Below are 12,243 nucleotides of genomic sequence, written 5' to 3' on the forward strand. Positions count from 1 at the left end.
TACGTAACACGTGGTCCTCGTGTTTTGTTAATCATTAGATTTTGGTCTAAGTGGTAAAGAACCCAGGTTTCAATTTGCACCTCAAAAAAATTCACAGTGAATTTCCAAAGACAATAAAATCAAGTTTTTCAGGCATAAAATGGCACCTCACGATTCACAATGAACCAAATTATTCAAAAAAAGCAAACATATCAAGAGAGCAAGACATAAGTAGAAAAGTGGATTTTATTGAGAAGGTTAGACTGGCATGAGAGACAACACAAGCAAGAATTTCAAAAACAAGCCGTGATGGAAAACAAATACACTACATCAAAAAGTCATCTTCATTGGAAAAGCTGTGATTTGAAAAAGCAAAAAAAATCGGGATGGGAAAAAAGTCAGCCATTTCTACAACCATTTACATATAGGAGATAAACCTGGATATTATTTACATGGCAACAGATTACAGTATTTACAAAGCCAGGGCTGGAAGCAAAGTGAAACTCTCACGAGCTGCATTTTTGGAGTAAAACTGGACACGGTCAGTGTGCACAGTCCTGAAAAAGCACAGGGTGATTTTTTGGCAGAGAAGCAGAGATTTTAACAGTGCCTGGAAATGGTGATCTAACAAAGATCGGCCCAGACCAGAATACGGTCACCAACAAAAGTATTCAAGCTTTTGTCTTTTTTTTTTGGTCACATATAATTCAAAATGTAGTTTTGAGGGAAATCTAAACAACACAAGGAAAAAAAATGTTCAAGGGGTTTTCAGAGATGCCTGGAGTCAGTGCCAACACAGATATTCTCACATAATGGGTTATATCTTACCACATTAATATTGGTTATAGTATATTCAAGCAATCTAGAGCAAATCTCTGTACATTTATTAACACACATTCATGATTCAGGCAAACAGGGGAGGACTGTCCCTTTACAAGGCATCTAATCACAGATGGAAACAAAGAAAGGGAGGAGCTGGGGGTTCTGGGTCAATGTCAGTGGTCAAAGCCAGGAGGATACGGTGCTAAACACCACCCGGCTAACGGCAGGGAGGCCTGGCTGAGTCGCACCACTCAGAATTAAAAAATAAAAAATAATAATAATCAGAATCAGAATATTCAGTTAGCTCATCAACAATTACATCAGCATCGACACCGGTTTTGATTCAACCCTGAGAAAACAGTGGACTGCATGTTCACTAAGTGGCACACCTGCCTAAGAAGGTAATCTTTTTACCCTCTGAACACCCAGAAATAAGGGACAATTTATACGGAAACTGGCATCTTAATTATCTGATTAAAGATTTAATAATAAAGCAACATTTAAATAGTGATTAAGTCTTAAGAAATTATATCAAAGGAAATAAAAGGTTCAGTCTGTTGTGGTTGTGCCCTCGTCAAGCAGTTTTCTGCAAAACAAGGTGCCAGTGCTGGAGCCAGTTCACTCCTCAAATCTTTAACTGTAATTCTACTACGTCTTCACTTCTGATCGCGGGCGTTAAACCTGCTGATCTGAAATGGAAAAAAAAGAAAAGCTGATGACCGCCAAATGTGACTAAAATGACTTCGCAACAACTTTCAACAGACGTAACAGTAAATTTGGACTAGATGAATTCAGTGCTCGGCAAATCAACTCTCACACACAGTACTGGTAATTAAACGTTACTTAGATTAATTCCTGCGTTTGTTTGGAAGCCGTGCGTCTCATTTTGGAAAACCTTTTGCTGGCGCCAGCAATGACACCTTGTGAGAAAATAGCCCCAGTAACTCGTGCTGTGAATGCAGAGCTCAGGACAGAGGAGGTGAAGCAGCAGGTTTCAGATGTCATCCAAGATCCAAACGAGGCTTCTTCTCCATTTATATTACCACGGCGTGCACGGCGTACTCGTTCCTCAAACAAATCCTGAACTTACAAGAGGGACAACTCTTCAAAGAGGAGAGTAAAAACTAATATAAAATGTCTGAAGAAGAATGCTGACGTCTCATCGGATTCTTCTGATGCTGCTCTCTCTCCCAAGTCCTCTTCATGAGCGAGGGGGTGGTCTGTCCCTGTTCAGGTCCTCCATTTTCACAGGTTGTCAGAGGTCATTGGAGCATGAGCTGTTTGAGGTTGTCGTGCAGGATGGTGTCCTTGACGTCCCGAAACACCAGCCTGATGTTCTCCGTGTTGATGGCGGTGGTGAAGTGGTGGTACAGGGGCTTCTGAGTACAGTCGCGCCTCTTGGCCCGGAAGCAGTCCACCATGAACGCCTGGACGTCCGGCAGGCTGTGCTCCGGTCCGTTGTACTCGGGAAAGTAGTCCTTGAGGGGAACGTTTTTCACTTTCTCCTCCAGCAGATCCGTCTTGTTGAGGAATAGGATGATCGAAACGTTGTTGAAGACACGGTTGTTGACGATGGTCTCGAAGATGTCGAGCGATTCACGGAGCCGGTTGGTCTGCCTGTCCTCCATCAGCACCTGTAATAGATGACGGAACAATTAAATACTACTGCCAGTACGGATGGTGTAAATCCTTTAACCTGTACATGTTACATCCTGTCAGGTATTCATAAGCTTCCTTTTAATAGCATTTCCTGTTAACCAAAGTCAATTTGGATTAAAACTGTGGTTTTATGGTGTGCAATAGGTTTAAAAAAAAACAAAACAAAAAAAAAACGAGAAAACCCCCCCCAAAAACTAGGCTATTTGGGTTAGCCTGCTATTGCATGGCTCTTACAACAACAGTTGGTATGTTGCACAGGGCAAATCAAACAAGAGCTTGTTTTTTAAGTCAGTTACAGCAAAATGAGGAAAACAGTGAGGGACTTGAAACTAGGGGCCAGCATAGCTAAAATGAAGTTGGTTAAGTCCCAGAAAACATATTTATGATGGTAAAACACTTGAGATGGTTCAATCAGAGGCAAATAATTCTTCCATCTGCTTTCAAGCAGCTTGATTCCACATTCAACCATTAAGAAAGCAATGCCATTGGAATCCTTAAAGGGGACCCATTCTCATCCTTATTTTCAGCCATTTATATACTGTTATAACGGTGGACACTCATAAAACTCACTCATATTAAATATCATCAAGGAATTCGGCTTCAGACTGCTGTAAACACTCAGTTTCAGACAGGTTTTTTCCTAATCTTGGGTCTTTTCATGTGAAAAATCTTCTAAATGGTTCTCTCAAAGAAGCCATACCTGCCTGACATTCAAGCCTTTTGTATACGAGGGACAACCAATCAGAAGTTAGTCGGCTCCATTAATGCTTGAGATAATTTCAGTTTGTGTAAAGTTAGCAGCAAAGCAAACCTTACATCTGCTCTGAGCTTCGAATCAAGTTTCTGCTGGACATTTCAGCCTCTCGTTTGTGTAAATACTTCAATCCATCACAATTTAATGTGTACTTGTAAAATGTTGTCTTGCAAGTCTTCTCACTGTTTTCCCACCGCTCTGAAAAAGTACCAAACCACAACCCCCCGAACTGAGCCTTGTAAATGTGATGAAGAACAGACCGATTCATGCTGTTGGTGCCCATTTAAACATATCAGTCACATTTTGGGGATTCACATCAGCCTGTCGCTAGAATACTGAAGACGGAAGGGGAAACATGGTAAATAAATACAGCACGACTAGCAAATAAATGAACCAAAGTTGTCACTTGCACATCTAAGTGGTGGTCAAATCAGAGCTTTAGTTAGAAACTCAAATAATTAATTCGTCTTAAGGAAAGTCTTGCAGCTGCACAAGCAGAAGCATCAATGAAACGTTATCAAAAGTTACCACACATTATTGTCAAGAACAAACTGGTTAATGTGCTTCTTATCATCCTATCTGTATTGAGCGTGCTTGCTTGTGAGTGGCAGGAAATGAGATGCCATGGTTTCTTTCTGCATCTGATGCAGCAGCGGTGTTTACTTTAATTTTTTTACCTGGTCATATTCGGAGGAGGAGACGAGGAAGAGGATCGAGGTGACTGAGTCGAAACACTCAAACCAGCGTCTCCGCTCGGATCGCTGCCCTCCCACGTCCACCATCTTGAAGGGAACATTCTTGATCTCAAAGTCATACTCATGGATGCCCTTAGTGGGTTTACGAGCCAGCAGGATGTCCTGTTGAGTGGGAAGATAATCCTAGCAGGAGAGGCAGAAAGACAAACTTTTAATTATTGAGACAAAAATACCATTTGTCCTCATTTCCACCTAACCGTTTGATAGAAAATCCTTTCCAAACCAGGATTTGTTTGCAGACTGAAGAAGAAACACCAGACACATAACAAAGTTCAAACTAGCAGCCAATTCATCTGTAAATACTAGAAATGTGTTTTATTCTTCAGCTCTAACTTTGGGTCCTGCAAAAGCAAGACTGGAAATGACACACTTATGAGCGCTGAGGAAAACACAGCAGAGTTTAAGACTACACAAAAACGATTCCGTAAATATTCACAAATATGGGGATTTCCCACAGAAAGCAATCGATGGGAAGGTCAGCATTTTGTAGAAAATGAAAGTAAAGGTTTGACATAATAAGTTTAACATCTGCTTCTGCTGTAACCTCTGTGGCTCTGTGGAGGAGCTGAATCTAAAGGTGGATATTTCAACTGAAAATCACCAGGAAGCTTGGGTAGGCTCTGTATACAAGCTAATCATCTTTGTAATCATTGTTAAACTGGCTTTAGCAGGTTCAGATTCACTGCTTAATAGAGGGGACGGCTCCAGATGCAGGCTAGGTGTGTTCTGTTTAAAAAAATAACTTGAGCATTTTAAACGTGCCTTACCAAATTAAAAAAGACTCATACACAGAGTGAAACAGGGAGGAGAGAAACTAGCACAGCTACAATTGACAGCACAAAGAGTTGAAATGAATATTATGTTCATATACTAAACACAAACACCCACAAATGGATGCTGTTTGTAAAATGGTGATGAAAGAAAACACAGCAACTCCATTATGAAAACAGTCATTATGAGTTTGATTATACATTTAGGGGGGGGATTTCATTCATGTTAGTAGCGCCCATTCAAAATGTGCCCATTTGTAATGAGGACACTGTGGTTTGCAACTGTGTGTGCGTGTATTTCTATAATAAACAAAAAAAAGCCTGAGGTCAGCCACAGGAGTGAAGTTAACATACACACACCCACAGAAACAAAACTAGCTTTTTAGCTTCATAGCATTTACAAAAGCTATGAGGATGTGTGTGCATGCAACATTATATTCATTCAAACACATATAAGGTGAACCTGCTAAGCCTCTGTCCATTTTCTGTGATATGTAAACTGATATGATGGAAGCTTGCAGTAAACATGACAATGGCATGGCATTTTTTTCTTCTCCTAGTTCTGGTTGACATCATCAAGATGTGACACCACCTTAATCTTGTCATCCCAGACATACAGATCTGAGTGAGCACAGTATAAGGATTATTTTTAATATGAATCATGCAAAGCTACTCTAGTAGAGTCTGAAAAGGTGGTGCTGGAAATGAGCAGAAAAGGCTGGACTTTATGTATCGAGTTCATACTAAAGGTGGCTGTATTGAAGAGCACAACATGAAAGACGCATCTAAAAGAATACAGCAGCCTTTGTGCTTACACCACCTGTAAGCACAACCTTGGTAATAAAAGTGTAATTAAATTTACAAAACAAACATACGCATACAAACCTCATGAAGACAATAAGATTGTAGATGTTAGCATAAGCATGTGTGTTTGTAAATAATAGTACAAGTATAAACACTTAATGTCCTCAATGTAAAAAGGATGTGTTTATGATGCACAGAAATCTGAAAAACAATTCAACTTCCAGCATGCTGATGTCAGAAAAAAGGAAGTATTGTTAAAACTCAGTTGGGAGCGGTTAAAATATCTCTCATGTTAATAAAGGAAAAACCCTGATTTACTCTCAATAACGCCCTCAAGTTTTGGACTTTAGACTTAATATTAAGGGTTTATAAACTGTTTGAACTTGCTTAGTGTGTTCATCTTGATGTTTTTTTTAACTAAACTTTTAAACACCTGAAAAAAAATTGAGCTTAACTAAATATAAGGAGCTTCTTTCACAAAATGCCAGCATTATCTGCGGCAAGCAACCACCTTAGTCATTTCTAAGGTAACCTTTAATTGTCTGGACATGTTGCAGTATTAACTATAACATGCACAAGTCTGATTATCACAAAGAGTACAAGCAGAAACAACTTACCAGCTCGCCGAGCTTATCCAGATTATCCAAGAAATACTTCACTGACTCACCCTGCGACAGGACAGAGGAGGAATTTCTGTTAATTCTACACAATTAATTAGGTTCTGTCATTTTTACCACAATCAGCAGAAAACATTTTGCAGCAATATGTTTGCAAGTGGAAAAGGCGCTGAGATACTAGTGGGGAGAGTGTTTAGCTGCCACACAGACAGAAGTAACCTGACTTTTTTCTTTCTCCCGTGTCTGCCCCAGAGCAGAGTCTGTTCTGAGGTACTGAGGCAGGATGCGCATTATTTAGTAAGACTGTGACACGTGTTTCTAAGTGTGTCTTTGATGTATTCAGAAGTGTTGGTTAGTGTGTGTCTGCGTGGTTAGAAGTGTTTTATTTGAGTTTTTTCCCAAGACTTTTTCGACACTGCTTTTGTGCAGGCAGTGCAAGACCAGACACGGGGCTGCCAGGACTGAGATGCATTCCTTTATCTGTGAGCTGGTGCGGGTCTTGCACTCGACATAAACCAAAACACCGTGTGCAAAAAGAAAAACAGATTTAACCCATCGTCTTTCCTGTGACCTGCAGCGCCTCTACTGCAACGCACTACACTTGCACAGGGGATTTTTGTTTTGTTTTTTGCATGTATTTTGCATTAATGACACGATAGGCATTTAAATGTTCCCAGTTGCAGCGATTGGGTTGTATTTCTCTCTTACCACCATGTACGAGCATTACCCACCCCAGCTTCTTCTTCTTGTCACCTTTTGATCTTTAGGTAAAAAAAAAAAAAACTAACCTGACCTGAAAAACCTGTGATTGTGTGTGTGCATTTCTGTGTGTGTGTGTGTATGTGCACGGCTAGGATTACCCAAGGGAGGAGCCCAATGGTGTGGCGCTCTACTAGAGTTAAATGAAGAAAAAGCTACTTTTCTGATTTCACATCCGACTCCGCCCGAGTAAAAGGAGCTCATAACTAAGAAGGGTTTGGTTGGTTTTGAAATAATCAAAAATCAAGTCAGATTTTTTTTCCTGTTTTTTTTTTTTTAAAAAGGAGAAGAGAAACAAGAAGCGCAATCACTCTGCGTTCTCCCTGCTGAGGCATGACAACGCCTGCAGAAGCAAAACTGAAACTCAGCAATATGTCATCTGAACCGACACTTACATTAAAGGAAGATGTGACTAAATAATTCTAATACTATGAATCTCAGAATCTCCGATGAAAAGATTAAGACTATTGTAACGAGCAACGCTGACGTCTGCACTGCAGGAAGTGAGAGAAGCCATGTGCATACTCACAGCGCTACGTGTGTGTGTGCTTTTTTAAACATGATAATTACAACCAGGCCTGAAGGCACGTGCGATTTGTGATGCAAATGCTTAAATGGGGCACGGTCAACACGAGGGGATTCTGGGTAATCTGCTGCAAATGACACAAATCTCTTCTTAGAGAAGGAAAAAATTTTTAACAGCTCCCAACAGAATTAATTTTGCCCTCAGGGTTTACAGTGTACTCACCATTAAAACTTAATATTAAGGTTTTGTACACTGTAAGCTTGCAATTGATATTCAGTTTCATTTCAAGACATCTAACAATAATAAGTTTATTTTAATATAAGAGAAAAGGCAAAAAGAACCCAAAACATCCCAAACACTTTTCAAAATGTGTGGTTGGTTTTATAAAAGATGGACATTTGACAAAAACTACACTGTTCTGTACATACATTGATTTTAATACATATACAGAGACTTTTTTGACCCTAAAATAATGCTTTTTTTAAAATTAAAGTCAAATACTGTTTCACTTTGTACCCTAGAACAATGAATTGTCACATATGAATTAATTTTTTTTTTTTTTTATAAACTAACTGTCTTGGCTGTGCAGTAATGTGTGTGTGTGTGTGTGTGTGTGTGTGTGTGTGTGTGTGTGTGTGTGTGTGTGTGTGTAGCCCTGTGTCTGTGGTCCATTGACCCTCCACTGATATTACACAACAAATAAAGGCTCAAAGCTATTTCTGATCAATTGTTTAGTCTATAAAATGTCACCTCATTTTCCAGAGTGGGTTGAAGTGACAGGTGACCAACTATTTGGTTTGTTCAACCAATCCGCCAAAATTCAAAGAGCTTTAATCTGTAAACATGTGCACATGTGAAATAAGGATGGGACAATATATTTTATATGGCTTCCATCTGTGGTATCAATATCTTTATCAACACATGTAGGCGATTTCACTTGTTTCGTTTTCACAGATATTGTGATGTATCGCAGATGATCGCCTCGCAGCACACTTAGGCTACAGTGATTCTGTGATACCAACACCTAGCGTCCAGTAACTGAACAGCTAGTCAGGCTTTCAGCGATCCTGCCGCTCTTCAGTTACAGGCTGTTTCCATAGCAGGCTGCTTACATTGTTCCGTTTACTACTGTCACCGAATGAGTCACATTTGTGTGTTTATATGAATGATCAGTCCAAGTGACAGCTCACTTCCATTATTAAATGCACAGCTCCAGCTTCAAAAGTCTAAAAGGTGCGATGTTTTCCGTGATAATTAACGCTTTTGAAGATTTCGGGGGTGGGCGGGTGGAATAAAGGAACTTGCCAATTTGCAAAATGAATACTTACACTCTTACACAGATAGGTTATGCACGTTAGTGTGTGTGTGACCTTGTGTAACTCGAGGTGTGTGACACTCTGTGTGCAAATAACGCTGAGTGGGAGAGCCAGGGATCTGTTTGTGAGCATAAAGCTGTTTAACTACAGATCAACATTCCTGCTCTGATCACACTTATTCTCCTTGTCTGTCTGGAAAGGTTTGCACCAACAAGCTGAGTGTGTGTGTGCCAGAGCAACAAAACGCCATTGACGAAAGTTTGGTTTTATGCAACCCACTGGCAAATTGTAATTTTCTGCTTTTCATTACTGAAAGCCACTTGGAGAAGCGCAGCCCTTATTCTGTCCTCAGTTGGGGGCCCCTTAACTGCTGAAGTGTTTAAGTTTGTCACATGAAGGCAGGGCAATCAGGGTTATTCCTATACAGACAACATTTTGGCAAGAGCCACAGGAAAATCACCAGCCTTTTGACAAACACACTGTTTTCTTAATTGGGGATTATTTACTTGGATAAAATTGGCATTTTTTTGGCTTATTAAATAGCCAGAATACACAGATTTCTGTCAAATCATGTAAAGTAATCAGTGCTTTAACTGTAAAGCTACACTCATGGGAGAAAGGGGCTTATTTTGAGTCAGGAAAATCCCTGACAGCTGGTCATTTTTTAAAAAAAGCCTAAAGCTACAGTAATAAAAGATAAAATAAGAGCATATCAACAGCCCAGAAAGGACATGTGAACGCACTCCCGACCACATCTGCTCTTCTGGGGTAAACGTCACAGAGTTAAGACGTCCACACTGACAGCCAAAAGATATACGCAGCTGGGAGAGGTGTAAACAGGAAGCCTATTGAATCACATGTCTGACCACTCGGCACAGAGAGAGCACCAGAGACTAAAGAATTAGATGCAGGGAGAGTGGAAAGGGAGGATGAATTGAAAAGTCAGTTTCACTTTCTGTTTTCACTGCCATTTTCATCAATATGACTTTTTGGAAAAACCCATTCAGAAACACCAGAAAACCCTTATTGCACCTGGTGATAGAGAGCTGAGATTGAGAACGTTTTATCAGACAAAACTAGGCCACCATTATCTGTCAGTTATGCCATTTCAGCATATGTGTGTGTGTGTGTGTGTGTGTGTGTGTGTGTGTGTGTGTGTGTGTGTGTGTGTGTGTGTGTGTGTGCGCACGCTCTAACCCACCAGCTGAAACTCCCTGCGCCTATCGTAGGCGTTCTGTATGCCCGAGTCTGCCCACAGGGCCTTAATGGCGGGCAGGTACTCCAGGAAAACCGATGTCTCAAGCTGCCCACTGGTCATCTTGGCTGAGCGGGTGTCGAACGCCATCAGGTTGTCGCCGTGCGGCTGGTTGTCTTCATCACCCCACGGAATGTGCAGCTTCTCACGGGCGTCCACCAGCACACGTATACCTGGAAAAGGAAGTCAGATGGCAACTTAATAGTGGAAAGGGGTAGTGAGAAGGGCAGGTGAAACAAAAGTAACCCAACACCTGTGTCCTTTGGAGGCCTGCTGTGTCTAAAAAATAAATAAATAAAATACAAAAAAAATGATGATAGGGCAAGAAAAAGTGGAGTTGATTTTAAGGTAGCACATGATTAACATAACCCTGTTACTAGACAGATTTCAGGGTTTTTCCTGCTTACACAAAATTTCCACCAAAGAGGTCTTAGCCTCCCCTCAAAGGAAAAAGAAAATCACCACCTTGTACTAACCATCACTCTACCCAATTTTTCTTTAACTGAACTTTCATTCAGTCAAGAATAAAGCACATTTTGCTGATATAATGACCAGAAATAACAAGAAAATGTGCTTCGAAAACCACATTATAATCCGGGGAAATCCCTGTATTCACAGCTATTATTTACATTTATTTCAAACTGTTTATTCATTAAAAAAAATGTACAGGATGTGCTGGTCACACCAACACCTTACTTTGAAAATGGCCGAAATAACTGTCGGGTTATATAGAATTTCGTGACTATTAAAAAGCGACGCTTGAGCCTTGTTGGTATTTACAGACGATTTTGTTTAACGTGGACAACACCAACGTAAAGATTTCTCTTTCATTCAGTCCGTGGACAAAGAGGAACACCTTACAGCACACTACACTGGCGGGTTGCCCTCCATTAGCTTCATCCCGAGCTTAGTTATTGAGCAACAAAACTTGCCTGTAGCTGATTTAAAACCGCGGGTAGTGTTGGTTAAAGATATCACAAAAAACTTGATTCGCTGTATTTGGTATAGCTATGCTAAACCCCTAGAAAAGTTAAGCTTTTAGGACAAACGAGGCTCCTATGGGTGTGCCGAGAGCAGATGTAGACTGTTTATGTGTCCTCTCACCCAGCCCAGCGCTGCTAAACAGATGTGGAAACTTTCCAGTGCCTTTTAACCGAGTAAAAAGGGCGATTTTCACGCCCTTTAAGTTTCCAGCCCTCGGTAGCGAGGTTACCTTTGATAACATTGCTGTAAATCGTTGCTCTGAAATCCTCTCGGGCGTGCTGGTCGAAGTCCTGGCCGTGGATGATCCGCATTTGTTTGAGGAAAGTCGACTTGCCGCTCTCGCCAGCGCCGAGGAGAAGGATCTTCACCAGCCGTTTTACATACGTTTTCTCCTTGGAGAGACATCTGTCGATCTCTTTGGACTTTCTCAGCTGTTCCACCTCGCCGCTGTTAAGCAGGCAGACGGGTAGACAAACTTTTAACACGGACCTGGTCGGCAGGAAATCCGCCATGTTCGCACAAACTTCATCGATGCTAATTTGATGCGCGTTCTCGGGCGCAGGCACGGGACCAAGCCCCTTCCCTAAACTCAGGAAGTACCGCTGCTGACTGTTTACCATCAATCTTAAGGCACAGCCTACTGTGCTATTTACGCGGATATGCCTCACATAAACACGTAATATTGTCCGTAGCTACGTTTGAATGGAAACACACAAAAATAACTTTATAAGCAGCATACTGAAATTTACACGCGAATACATTTTCAAGTTTTAGAGGTCTAATTGCACGATACACTATAAAAAGAATTAATAGGCGTTAACGGCTATAATTAAAGTAAAAAATAAATACATAAAGTTTTCATAATTAACATTAAAATAAATATGAAGGAAAAAAGGAGAGTTGACCGGTGGTGGCATGTCGCCCTCTACTGGTGCAGTATAGAAACACGTTGGAAAAAAAAAGACGCGCTCCGATTGGTTGATTCGTTTCACACTTTTAGACATGCTGCTTTCAGAGACTGCAGGAAATATTGCTATCTGCAGTTGAACGCTCTGCTGAAGAACAATACAATTTGAAATCTTGACGGAAAATAACTTGGTTTTGTGAAAGTGGTTGTATTTGACCTTCTGTCTTTGCGTTTATAGCATTGATGAGATAAAGAACACTAAATTATTGCCTATACTTAACTAAAACGGCTTCACATTGCAATTACTTAAACCTATTTTAGACAATTCTTTGTTAC

The 12,243-nt window shown here is 40.6% G+C and overlaps 1 protein-coding gene across 1 annotated transcript; it reads right to left on the reverse strand.

The window, feature by feature from the left end:
* Window positions 1-207: 207 nt before the first annotated feature.
* LOC101466738 (guanine nucleotide-binding protein subunit alpha-13) lies at window positions 208-11,589 on the reverse strand. The gene is made up of 5 exons (XM_004556678.2): window positions 11,230-11,589; window positions 9,963-10,189; window positions 6,161-6,211; window positions 3,892-4,092; window positions 208-2,435 (listed from the first exon to the last, which is right to left on the reverse strand). The coding sequence occupies exons 1-5, from the start codon at window positions 11,510-11,512 to the stop codon at window positions 2,064-2,066; spliced, it is 1,134 nt and encodes a 377-aa protein (XP_004556735.1). The 5' UTR covers window positions 11,513-11,589; the 3' UTR covers window positions 208-2,063.
* Window positions 11,590-12,243: the final 654 nt, after the last annotated feature.

Source organism: Maylandia zebra, linkage group LG8 (assembly GCF_041146795.1).
Source record: "Maylandia zebra isolate NMK-2024a linkage group LG8, Mzebra_GT3a, whole genome shotgun sequence".
NCBI classification, from domain to species: domain Eukaryota; kingdom Metazoa; phylum Chordata; class Actinopteri; order Cichliformes; family Cichlidae; genus Maylandia; species Maylandia zebra.

Bases quoted from the DNA above. Each gene is read 5' to 3' on its own strand.
- LOC101466738 (XM_004556678.2), bottom strand. From the start codon at position 11,512: ATGGCGGATTTCCTGCCGACCAGGTCCGTGTTAAAAGTTTGTCTACCC. The intron at 4,093-6,160 runs GTAAGTTGTTTC...CTCTCCTGCTAG, and splicing joins TGGATAAGCTCGGCGAGCTG to GATTATCTTCCCACTCAACA. The intron at 2,436-3,891 runs GTAAAAAAATTA...CATCTATTACAG, and splicing joins CCTCCTCCGAATATGACCAG to GTGCTGATGGAGGACAGGCA.